Source organism: Podarcis pityusensis (assembly GCF_964106645.2).
Source record: "Podarcis pityusensis genome assembly, chromosome: 6".
NCBI classification, from domain to species: domain Eukaryota; kingdom Metazoa; phylum Chordata; class Lepidosauria; order Squamata; family Lacertidae; genus Podarcis; species Podarcis pityusensis.
Genome location: NC_138030.1, coordinates 44,696,571 through 44,708,861, shown reverse-complemented (window position 1 = coordinate 44,708,861; position 12,291 = coordinate 44,696,571). Strand labels below are relative to the sequence as shown.

Genomic DNA, 12,291 nt, shown 5'->3' with positions numbered 1-12,291 from the left:
GTACTTTGTTTGGGAGTTTTGTGAATTTAATATTGAAGTAATGTTCTGGGTATCAGATATTGGCATTAACTCTCTTGGGAGAGGTACTAAGTTAAATGAAACCTAATCAGAGCTCTCCTTTGGAAATGCCTTGAGGATTACAGGGGTTGACCTGCAGGTTCAGTTCCAGACTGCTGTGATCTCTCTGGCAAGCATGCCCCCATAGCAAGTTTACAGAAGCGGCTGCATTTTCAACTAATTTCCCAACCTTTCTGTGTTACTGCTCCTTTCACAAAGGGAAACACACAAGATTCTTAAGACTGAATTAGAGGTGAAGTAGCTTCTGGTGTGGATTAGAGGTTAAGTAGTTTCTGATTGATGTGGTTCAAAGTGATTACTCGTAATTTTGAAGAAGCTGCCTTAAACACTAGAATCTCAGTACTGGTAAAGAAGCTTGGGGGATTTTTTTTCTAGTTGTGGATGAGCTGTAGCAGCTGGCTTTTGTTTGTGAAATGAGTCCTTGCGTATGTGCAAGTATTGCCTTCAATGTTCTCTGATTGCATTCACAACTTGGATTCATGCTGTGTTTGATTTACAGACGGAAAAAGGCAGTGCTTTGCACGAAGCTGCTTTATTTGGCAAAACAGATGTAGTACAGATACTGCTAGCTGCGGGTGAGAATCTTTCTGCTAAAATGATGTTTCAGTTGTACTGTGATCTTTAGACTGTAGTGAATGTTTGAGGAATATTTTTTTTCTTTCATGGCAGACATCCTGCAATATAAGCTGTATTTAGGCCTCTGAAGGTCTTTCCCTCCATCAGCCTTTTAAAAGTTATGTTCCATACCCAAGCACCAATGTTAATAAAAACTTACTAAAACTTTACATTTAACAATCATAGACACCACAAATCAGTCCAAAGAGAAAAGGTCTTGCTATACTTCCCAAACTGGTGTGGGGGTTGTTATATGTCTTGAAGGAAGAGAATTTTATAATTTTGGTCTGGCCATCAGAAAGACTCTTTGCATAGCTTTGTCTGGACAAGGCTGGAATAATTTAGGACTGTGTTCTCAGCAGATTCAGAAATTCTGCGATACGACAGATATATTTTTTTTCTATTCCAGAATAGTATGTATTCATGTTATAGCAAAAATAGCAAAGATGAATAATATTATCGTGGTATAAATTTATTCCATAATAAAATTGTTACTCTTTAAAGTGTCCCTGGATTCTGTTTGGTTTGGTTATTTCTGTAAGAAGCCTTATATTAAGCAATATTGTGCAGCCATAATCATTATTTAGAGGTCAAGAATTTGTGCGCTACAAATTCTCCCCACAGTTTGCTTTCACCACAATTGAGTGCCAAATTTACATCAGGGATCAATTATATTTAAGGTTTGCCAGGATCAGATTTTTAAAAAAATACAAAACGAAAATCCTTTACACGACTTTAGGATTTCTGAATTGCTTTAACTGTTGTATTCATCAGCGCAGCAATACTAAACCATGGTTAAAGCAAGGCAGGAAGGAAGGCAGAATGCACATGCAAGAGGGGAGGAAAAGATTACACCAGCCCTGGACTTTTCTTGATGTTTCTATCAGGGTTTGAGTATGAAAATGTTTTCATCTGACCTGGATACTTGTACATCTTTTAAGTGTTCTGCGTTGCAGTTCACAATTTGACCATGGCTTTTTTAATGATAGACTGTGTATAAAGCCACATTTTAATGAAAAATAATTTGTAACCTTTTCTATATATGTCTTAAGGCATTGATGTGAATATAAAAGATAACAGAGGCCTGACTGCTTTGGAGATTGTGAGGGAGCTTCCATCTCAGAAAAGCCAACAAATAGCAGCTCTCATTGAAGGTAAGTCACTTGTGCAACAGGGCTTCCACTCCGCCTCCTCATCCTCCCACACCAAATTTGGCTCTGGCAGGAGTTGGGAGAACCCTTAGAGCAGTGTGTGAGTAGAGGAGAGGAGTTGTCATTCCATCTGGCAAGCTGCATTGCTTGCACAGAGAGGACGATTGAAAGAGTGTGACGTTGAATTCCTCCTAATATTATTGTACACATGCACAAAGTGTGGTGACTTAGACTAACTGAAGCAATTTATAAAGTTTTGGGTTGTTTAGTGAACTCTAATGCGGGTCTGAAAACTGACTTCTAGTAAAAGTGTGTGTGGTGTATGATGAGTATTAAATTTGATTATTTAGCACTTCAGTTTTCCTTATCCAATTTCAGATGCGTATGACTATAATACACCTTGTAATTGGCTCTTGACGTGCTGTTGATGGAATTGGCATCATTAACTTATGCCATCAGTGAAAAAGCAAGGCCAATCGAAGCATTTGTTTCTAGACATAATAGGCTTAGTACTATTTGACTTTTTTGTCAAATTTGTAGCATCCAAGTATAATGAGCACATATTAAATTTGTCAGTTCTGAATAAATTTAAAAGTAAGCTGGTATGTTCTCTGTAAGACATCTACCACTGCTGCTTCTACATATTCTTCGTTTCTACAGCTGACTTGCACTTTTTATTTTTTCAGATTGCACAACAGGGAAGAAGATTGCAAAAGCAGAAGAGAAGACACCGCCTGCATCAGCTACCTCTACTGAAACTTCAGTTCGTGTCCCCCAGGGTAAGAAATTGGGTGGAAAGGAAAACTTTAGTTGTAGTCAGTACCTATTATAGCACATGCTCTTGCAGGGTGTATGAGAGGCATGTCTCATACTACAAGTACTGAAGTAATTTTATTGGGGTTGTTGTGATTATTTGTAAACATGCCATTTTCTACAGTCTGACTATTAATGTTTAACTATTAAGTTAAATAGTTACAGTCTATTAACGTTTGTACAGATTTTTGGGGCAGCACCTATAAATCCAAGAAGGATGATTTTTAGCACCCACCACGAGTATTGCTTTATTTGTTGAATAGTTGGTATAAAGAAAGATTAGAACCCAAGAGGCTGAATTTTTGTTAATCTGCATAGCAATAGGGGAATAGGAGAAGACAGTTAAGTTAAATTTGTGCAGGTGGCTATTTCACTGAAGGTGATATTGCACCCGTGTTTGCTTGTCAGGCACAGTCATTTAGTACGCTGTTGCTTACCACCCAATGATATTGTCCTTGCTTCTCTTTTATTCCCTTCTCCCTTCATCGGATCTAATGTTCTTTCTGTTTAAATTCTGCAATCTGGTGTCCCTATATTTTGCATGTTTTCTGGGCCTTTTCAAATCCCTGTGTCCCTGGACCTTTTCTAGTTGTGCGTCAGCATGGGGTGACTACAACTGTTGTTGATTATTTGTGGCTTAGGGCCCTCGTATTTATGGGACTGCCTCTTCTGGTATGCCCTGCAGAGGACCTTAAGGTCCATGAATAATCATAGTTTAGAGGTCCCGGGCCTAAGGAAGTCTGATTATCTTCCACCAGGGCCAGGGCCTTCTCAGTGATGGCTCCGACCTGGTGGAATGCTCTGTCCCATGAGACCAGGGCCCTGCAGGATTTAACCTCCTTCCGCAGGGCCTGCAAGACAGAGCTATTCCGCCTGGCTTTCAATTTGAATTTAGCCTGATCTTTTATTCCCCTTCCTTCCCTCCCCCTCCCCTTTTTATGAAGATTACCTGCTCTGGGATCCCACAGCTAATTCTCCCCTGGCCTCCTCGCTGGCCCTAATTTAGCCAGCTAGCCCTGGTGATCATCTAATGTTCATTGGATGGATTTTCCCCTAAACTGATCTTTGAACTTTGAATTTATTCATGTTTTTATACTTTTATGTTTTTTGTTGTATCACAATTAAGTGTTTTAAATTTGTGGTTAGCTGCCCTGAGCCCAGTTTTCTGAACTGGGAAGGGCAGAGTATAAATAAAAAATTATTATTATTTATTATTATTATTATTTATCAATTTCTGTTTCCTCTAGGCAATGTGGAGAAAGCAGTGACAGAGCTGATCATAGATTTTGATGGAAAGCCAGATGAGTGTCCATATGAAGCCTTGTACAATGCAACATCCTGCCATTCTTTAGACAGCCTTGCAAGTGGAAGATCTTCAGACAGAGATTCAGTGAATAGGGAAGCGGAGATGACCAGTGTTAAAGTGACAGGAGTGAGGCCTGTATGTAACCTGATGTGTGTTGTCTGTTTCCTTTTTATGGAAAGTAGTCTGGGATATATCTCCAGGCCTGTGCACTCTCCACACTTGCAGTAAGTTGATAGCCTAGCTGTACAGTTTGACCATAATATTAAATAATTGCAACAGGCTTTGCTTACTGAGCAGTTGGAAGCCACTCCCTGCTGCATGTGCTACGCGTGATGTTCTCCCAGAGCTCTTGAGCATTATAACTTCATGATGTGGTGGCTATCCGGATTTTGGTGAAATTCTACACCAGTATATTTGGCTGTTGAATGTGTTCACTGTAATGAATCTCTTCATGTTGCTACTGCTACCTCAGGTTGTTCCCTGAGTTACAAGGAAAGAAGCTTGTGCAGAGCATGACCTTCATTTAAATATTTTTTTTTTCCATTCAGCTTTCCTCCATCCAAAGAATGTTGAATGCCAGGCTTCTCTGTCACATTGTTAGTCCGTGATTTTAGTTTGGGAGCAAATCAATTATTTACAGAATTTGTAGATGCAATCCAGTAGGGGGAGCTTGGGGGCTTTACAGGATAATTGTATAGCTTCAGTATAATTATATAGCTTCCCTGAAAGCAGTCTTGCCTGAAAGGATCTGCATTTGCTGGATCTAGTATCTCAAGGTCTGTACAGACTGTGGAGCAGATACAGTTGTGTATTGGAAGCATGCCACCTTGCCTTCATTACTTAATAGCTTCATAGAAAACTGTAGAAATACACATTGAGCAATAATGGAGCAGAAGAAAACAGACAAAAGCTAACAGCTAACTGAGAAGAATAGCGCTATAGCCTAGCGCAGTCTGGAATATACTAATAAAGCAAAGATTGATTACTCCATATCAGAAGCATACAAATCAATGCAAAACCACACAGTGAACTAAACCTGAACATGGATTGTTTTTGCATGGGTAGTCTTAGACAGGCTCATCTTATCTCTGGGGCAAGAAGAACATGAGATGGACACAAAGCATGGCAGTTAGATGAAGATGGGCCTATAACAGGGAACACTGCAGCAGCGTGTTCTTGTTACTCATACTAGTGAGCAATCATGATCAGGAAGCCTTTTATACAGACCAAGGAAGAACCGCATCTTCTGGCATTTTAGGCAGCTTGCTTGTTGGGTGCCTTCCTTATAGTGTCTTAATTTAGTGTGTGCATGTTGATCTATAACCTTGCCTGACTCATAGCGGCGGAGCATATGCCCGCGCTGCCCAGGGCGGGCACATTTCCAAGGGGGGCGGGGCGCGGAGGGTGCCCTCCCAGGCGCGGGATAGCTGCTCGGGTGCAAAGAGCGATGCGTGTGCCCTGAAGCCTGGGGCGGGGTGAGCCGCCAATGGCAGACATTTGGTGTGCCCTCCTGTGACTGCCAAATGTCACCCCCCTCAGCGAAGACACCCGGGGCGGTCTGCCCCCCACTGCACCCCCCTTCCTCCACCCCTGCTGACTCAGGTTCTATACTCATTTCTGACCCACCCTGGCATTAATGTCTGCTGGTGTGGTTTTTAGAAACATAATGAAGTTTTAGGATTTTAGTGCAGCAGAATTTAAGGAAGGTGCCCAGAGCATTACTTCCATGCCAACTTTCCATGTACTTGTGAAATGTAGTATATCCAATACTGGTTGCCTGAAATTAGCTATCTAAGTCAATCATTAGATAGCGCAAAGTGCATGCAAAATCTCTCTGGTGGCACTAATGCAAAGACAAATATGTTACTTATTTTATTTAAAACCACTTACATACTGCCTAATATTATATGTTTGTGTGAGTGCATAATGGTCATTTAAAACCAGCTAAAATACAAAGACATTAAAATCAAGACAATAATGTATGATAGATACAGTAGCAAGCATAACCAGCTAAAATGCAGTGAGTTGGATAAATGTGCCCCAAAGGCCTGAGTGAGTAAATAAGCTTTCAGCAAGCACTAGAAACACATCACGGTTGCCACTTGCCTGATCTATGAGGGGAAGTGGTTCCACAGGGTGGTACCACAACAGAAAATATAGGTGCCAGGCAGATAGTACATCACAGTGCCCCCGCAGTGAAGCTCTGTGATTTCAAAGCACTGCCATATCATCAAACATTAGCAAATTCTCTCTAGCACGTCTAGTCACGAACTGTAACACAGTAATGAGATCATTATTTTAAAACATTAAATTGCCAACAACAGAGGTATTGAAGGGAGGCAAGGTCAGTTCTTCCAGGGCATACCTGCTGCTTCCAAAAAGATCTGAAAGTTGGGAATGAATTTGGCACAGGATACTGACAGTGGCTTTCTGTACTGTAGAGAGAGCGTCCGCCGCCTCCTGCCAAGCCTCCCCCTGATGAAGAGGAGGAACTTGTAGAGAAGCAAAGTTCATCTTCTAAGGTAAGTGTATTGTTTCTCTCTGAGGGGCTGTTATGGTAGAGGAAGTTTCTTCAAACATTTTAATATCTTAGAAGACACAAATATTTTTTCTACACTTCTGTGATTATTATGCAAGTTAGGGTTGCAATCAACTAACTTTTACTTGTAGTAGGCCCACTGGAATTAATGGCCATGTCTAACTTACATCTATTAATTTCAGTGGGTCTACTCTGAGTAAACATTAGCTGAATACAAGCCTTAGTATCTTTCCAGTACACCACCTACTTCCAACTCCATCCTCACTCTTGTTTAGAGCATCTAGATCTTTCATTCCACAACTGGCATTCTGTTAGACATGCACCTGTGGAATACAATTCTGCCTGGTATATTCCTCAACCCTAGTTTGACAGAATATTTCTCCTTTAAAGAAAAGTTCACATTAGGCATTGAAAACTCTGGTTCAGTTCAGACATGGTTTCCTGTAGATGCAACCACAATGTAAGGTGCTGGAGTTGGAAAAATACCTAGACATTCTTGACATTCTCATTCTCTGTGCCTATATATGGCCACACCAATTCAGCCCTTCCCTCCGGCATCCCTTTTGACACCATCCCCTATATAGTAGTATTTTCTTCAGTCCTGGGAAGGTCTAGATTTATTTATTTTATTTAGTAATTAAATTTGTATACCACCTGTCATACTTGGATCTCAGGACAGTTCACAACAGATAATGTTGCAACTTGTCATTCTAAGACAAGTGTGCTGCTACAAGATACTTACCACCTCCTTCATTTCACCAGTGCCTGTTTTACACTTTAAGGACAGTACAATAGCATCTTATGCACATTTAACTTGTGCCATTTCACCCTCCCATGGTTGAAGCTGGCTGGTTGAAATTGCACAAATTAAATGCACGCAAGGCAGAGAGCTTAAAAGCTCTTTTTGCCCTGGGTTTTCCTGGCGTGAAAAGAGCTTTTGAGCTCTCTGCCTTGTTTACCAGGCAAGGCTCGCTCAGCACACGGGCTCTAGGATGCTTTTGCGAGATCTCATAGGGCTGTCTGAGTTACTGCAAGATCTCATGTGACCCTCCCCAGACTTCCAGAGCCAGTGCACCGAGGGGGCCTTGCCCAGTAAGCAAGGCAGAGAGCTTAAACGCGCTTTTCATGCTGGGTTGCCCAAGCAAACCCAGTGCAAAGCCTGGAGACGGTTGTGTGAAATCTCATGGAAACTCGGACAGCCCCACAAGATCTTGTGAGAGCATCCTGGAGCATATGCACTTACCGGGTAAGGCCTTCTTGATGTACTGGATCTGCAAGGGTAAGGGGTGCTTGTGTATAGGCAGTTCCAAGGGGGCAGTTTGTGTATATGCACCATTCCCAGAACGTAACCCCCATAGAAGGTACAGTTGTACTGCACTGGTACTAAAGGACTCTAAGGGCACTGCAAAGTGTGCTTCATATTGCAGTACTATAGCAGAAAATGGGGTTTTTGGTATGGGTCATTTGAGGTGGAAGAGAAACAGCATTAAGGGACTTGTGGGTATAGTTGAGGCAGAACAGTAATGGGATTGTAGGAGGAGGGAAAGTGTTATCTGTCGGTAAAGAAGACACTGTAGCACTGAAGGTTATACTCCTGAGACTTCGATCTCTTAAGCATATTCCATGACCAAAAAGAGCCTCATCAGTGACACTGCTAGCTTTTACCTAACTGCACATGCCATGTGTGTGTCTTTGTGTTTGGTCAGGGTTTTGTCAGCAAGAGGAAGAGTAGGGGAAGCACAGCTGATGAAGAAGAGGAGCATCCTTATGAGCTGCTGCTAACAGCAGAAACTAAGAAACACGCTGCAACAGATAAAAAAACAAAAGGTAAAAGTTATTGCAAACATATGTAATTAGCATGTATTGGGCAGAAGACGAGACGTTCAAACCATTATTGTTTTAGTTGGGTGGGCAGGCTTATTTTGCAGTGACTGTCTGATAAGATGCTTTTGTAGGATTTTAGTTAAACTATTTCTTCCTTGGCATCTTATTCGTGATGGAGTGTTCATTTTTCTGGTACCTGTGAAGACTATTAGTGTCTTAACTTTTTTGTTTTACAAAAGTTTTAATTTGGAAAAATAAAGCTAGGTGGAAGTCTCTCATCTGGGCAACAAGTCATTGGTATGCAAGGATTAGTGGAACAGCTCTGATCAAAGTATCTACCAATGCACCAACTGATATGGCTTCCTTTGACATAATCTGCTCTTTTTGTTGAAGCCAGCTGGGAAAGTAATTAACAAAGGAGAGAGGCAAACACATACAAACAAATCTCCTATTGACCCACCTAATGGAAATTAACTATTCCCTCATATTCGATACTTAATTATTCTGTCCTACAGGAGCCCAGCTAATGTGTCTTGCATGTGATTTGATAACTGCGATGTTCTTTGAATTTTGTTGTTACAAAGCTTGCACCCCTACTACTTCAAGTGAGAGGTAACTTGAGAGCACTTCATGCGTTACATTTTCCTTTAAATATATATATATAGAGAGAGAGAGAGAATATTATTAAATGGTCAACTCATAAAATATAAAATTCAGAATAAATTACCAACCCTGAATCAAATAAATTCTCTAAAAATATTACTAAAACAAAAATATTTTCAGCAGTTGACAGCATATCAGAATTGTGGGTCTATACCTGCTTTCAGTAGGAACAATAGTCTAAATTACTGGTGGCACTATGCTAAAAGCCTTGGTTTGCATGAAAACTAAGCACTGCTGTTCAAAGGACAGCATGTAAATCATGTACCCTGCTCCTATGCATATTGATTTGAAAGAAAGTCTTATGTTCAGTGGGACATACAGGCAACCCCATATGTACGTGTGTTCAACTCTTGCATGACTGCATATATGTGCAGCTCCGGGAAATAAATAAATAATTCAATTTAAACTGCAAAAGGTGCAAAAATGGCCCCAAAACAGCACAAAGACTGCAGGAAACGTGTTGAAAATGGCTAGTAAGTGCTGCTTGTTTTTAAAAGGGTTTCCAGAGGTTTAGAGGGTGCTTACAGGCTTTTTGGATTATGTTCCCCATTATATATCTAGACCGGATAGATGGGAGGTGGCCTGCTCTTGATGGGGTTACACTCCCAGCTTGGGTTCCCAGCTTAGGGGTACTTCTAGATCCATCGCTTTTGCTTGAGGCACAGGTGGTTTCAGTGGAGCAGAGTGCCTTCCATCAGCTTTGGATGGTGGCCCAGCTGCACCCCTATCTGGAAAGGAATAGCCTAACTTTTGTTGTCTGTGCTCCAGTAACCTCTATGTTAGATTACTGCTATGTTGGGAATCTGGTGTGAGAGACCTACATAGTTCCAGTCACCACACACAGGTGTCCCAAACAGTTCATTGGTGCAGAAGATAAAAGCTTCAGTAATACAGTTCCGGACGTTGATATATACCTAGGTTTTGCAGATACAGATACAGGTATATAAAAGTACAAGGAACCTCTGTTACCACAGTAATTCAAAACGTAATACAGACGCCAACTCCCTTCACAATACTCACTGACTGACTAATAAGCTGACAAGGAGTGCCTCTCCCCATATGAACTGACCCAGACCCTATGACAGAGCTTTCCAGACTTTTCATGTCGGTGACACTCTTTTAAGACATGCATAATTTCACGACACTAATTCAGTTTTACCAGCGAACCGGAGGTTAAACGAACCCCTTTCTAGCCCTGGAAGGAGCACGGGGAGTGTTTGCATGACGCACCTACACACTGCAGCCGACACACTTAAATGTCACAACACACAGTTTGGAAAGCTCTGCCCTATGAAAGACATCTGAGGCCCATATCTGTGTGCCTCTTCTATCAGAAAGTAGATGATGAGGATTGAATGTGGGGCAATGCTATCCTACTGAACTATGGTCCTTCGTAGTTTTATGCAGCCCAACTTTTACTGTTGTACTGCTGATAGTAATCTAGTGTTGTGACATAGTTCCCCAATTTTGACAGCTGCCTCCAAACAACTGTCTTCCAGGTAGGATTTATGTTGCCTTTCCCATACCCCCATTTTCTTTCTGAGCATGATCTACTCCTTTAGGTTATAAGCGGTTCTCCACGTGATGGAGGAAAAGTTGACACACTGCTTTGTAGGGCTGGAAAACCACCTGTCTGTTTGGAAACTGTATTTGAGTGATGCCACCTTCCACTGTTGCCCGCTGCCCTTCTCTTAACTGTTACTGGCCAAGGACAGGAATTCATAGTTCACATGTTAAATATTTTTATTTTTAAATTCTTAGGTGAATCATCTTCAGGTCCTGCCAGCAGTGTCCAGCCACAGGTAGGACAGCATCGATCCTTAATATGCCTTGAACCTAAATATAATGGAAATAAACAGCTTGGGAGGGAAATCTTAACATTTTATGTTTACTGTAGGAGCAAAAACAAATTGCAGCTTATATGCAAGTTAGTCAGTATGGGCTTAAATGGCAAAGGACTGTACATGAAGTAAGTGAAAGAAGGAAAATGCCTGTGACTTCTTCATGTGACGTATTTGCCTAGTGGGGAAAGTTGTAATAAATTATGACGGGAAGTCTAACATCATGTTCTTTGAGATCTGATGGGTTATTTGGAAAATGGAATCAAAATGGAAACATGAACTCACTATTATTTACTTATTTAATAAAAAAATTATATACACTGCAGCTGACACAGTAATGTGTTGTGACACACAGTTTGGAAATCACTGTTTTATAGAGAGATACTTTACTACTGGCCTACTTCTTCCCTGCCAAGATGTACTTGTAAGTTAAGGAGGTTATGGTCTTCCTGTAATGCCTGCATGTTTTGCAGAACAAACCAGATGGAAAGCCAAGTATGGTACCTTCCTAGATTAACTTTCCAGTATAAGCAACAGACATATCATTTATGCATGTATTATATTTGCATCCCATCTTTTCTTCCACATGCTCAATTTTATCCACATAACAAGCTTATATACCTCATACCTACGGGACCGCCTCTCCTGGTATGCCCCACAGAGGACCTTAAGGTCCATATAGAGCAACATGCTAGAGGTCCCGGGCCCTAAGGAAGTTAGATTAGCCTCAACCAGAGCTAGGGCCTTCTCAACACTGGCTCCGGCCTGGTGGAATGCTGTGTCTCATGAGACCAGGGCCCTCCGGGATCTGATTTCTTTCCACAGGGACTGTAAGACAGAGTTGTTCCACCTGGCCTTTGGCTTAGAATCAGTTTGATTCCCTCCCCCTCTTTCTTTTTCCTTTCTCCTCCTGTGAAGAGGTTGCATCCTAATGTTTTAATGTTGTATTTTAATCTTTTTTAAATTGTATTTTAATCAACTTGTTTTTATTATTGGTTGTTAGCCGCCCTGAGCCCGGTCTTGGCTGGGGAGGGCGGGGTATAAATAAAGTATTATTATTATTATTATTATTATTATTATTATTATTAGACAGGTTAGGACATGTTTGATGAATATTGCTGTGGTAACATGTTCAGGAAGGTTTGTCATGACCACCAAAAAGGGAGATGTGAAATCAAATGTAACAGAAAAAAAGCAGAAAGTAGTACGATCAGGACATAGTACAATATGTGTGTACAACTGGCATGCTTGCTGGTTTGGTGTCCAATATGGTGCCAGGCATCTGGTATTAGAGTTGGCATTTTGAGAATCCCATGCTTCCACATTCTAAAAACCATTTTTTCTAATCATCATGGTTGTAAAGAGCAGCTTAGAAATAAGCAGGGAGCATCTGATTTATCAAACAAGGAGGTAGGCATTTTCAGGGGCTCAGGGCTCCAGTGATTCCCATGCTATTTTCTT

The 12,291-nt window shown here is 41.2% G+C and overlaps 1 protein-coding gene across 13 annotated transcripts in view; it reads left to right on the top strand.

The window, feature by feature from the left end:
- LOC308479373 (ankyrin repeat and SAM domain-containing protein 1A-like) overlaps positions 1–12,291 on the top strand; it is a 114,728-nt gene that overhangs the window by 34,125 nt on the left and 68,312 nt on the right. For all 13 annotated transcript variants that reach the window (XM_081010025.1, XM_081010021.1, XM_081010022.1 and 10 more), the window contains 7 exons: positions 578–653; positions 1,746–1,847; positions 2,531–2,623; positions 3,905–4,098; positions 6,405–6,485; positions 8,209–8,329; positions 10,751–10,791. In XM_081010025.1, coding sequence (XP_080866151.1) covers positions 578–653; positions 1,746–1,847; positions 2,531–2,623; positions 3,905–4,098; positions 6,405–6,485; positions 8,209–8,329; positions 10,751–10,791 — 708 coding nt within the window. The remainder of the gene's footprint in view (positions 1–577; positions 654–1,745; positions 1,848–2,530; positions 2,624–3,904; positions 4,099–6,404; positions 6,486–8,208; positions 8,330–10,750; positions 10,792–12,291) is intronic.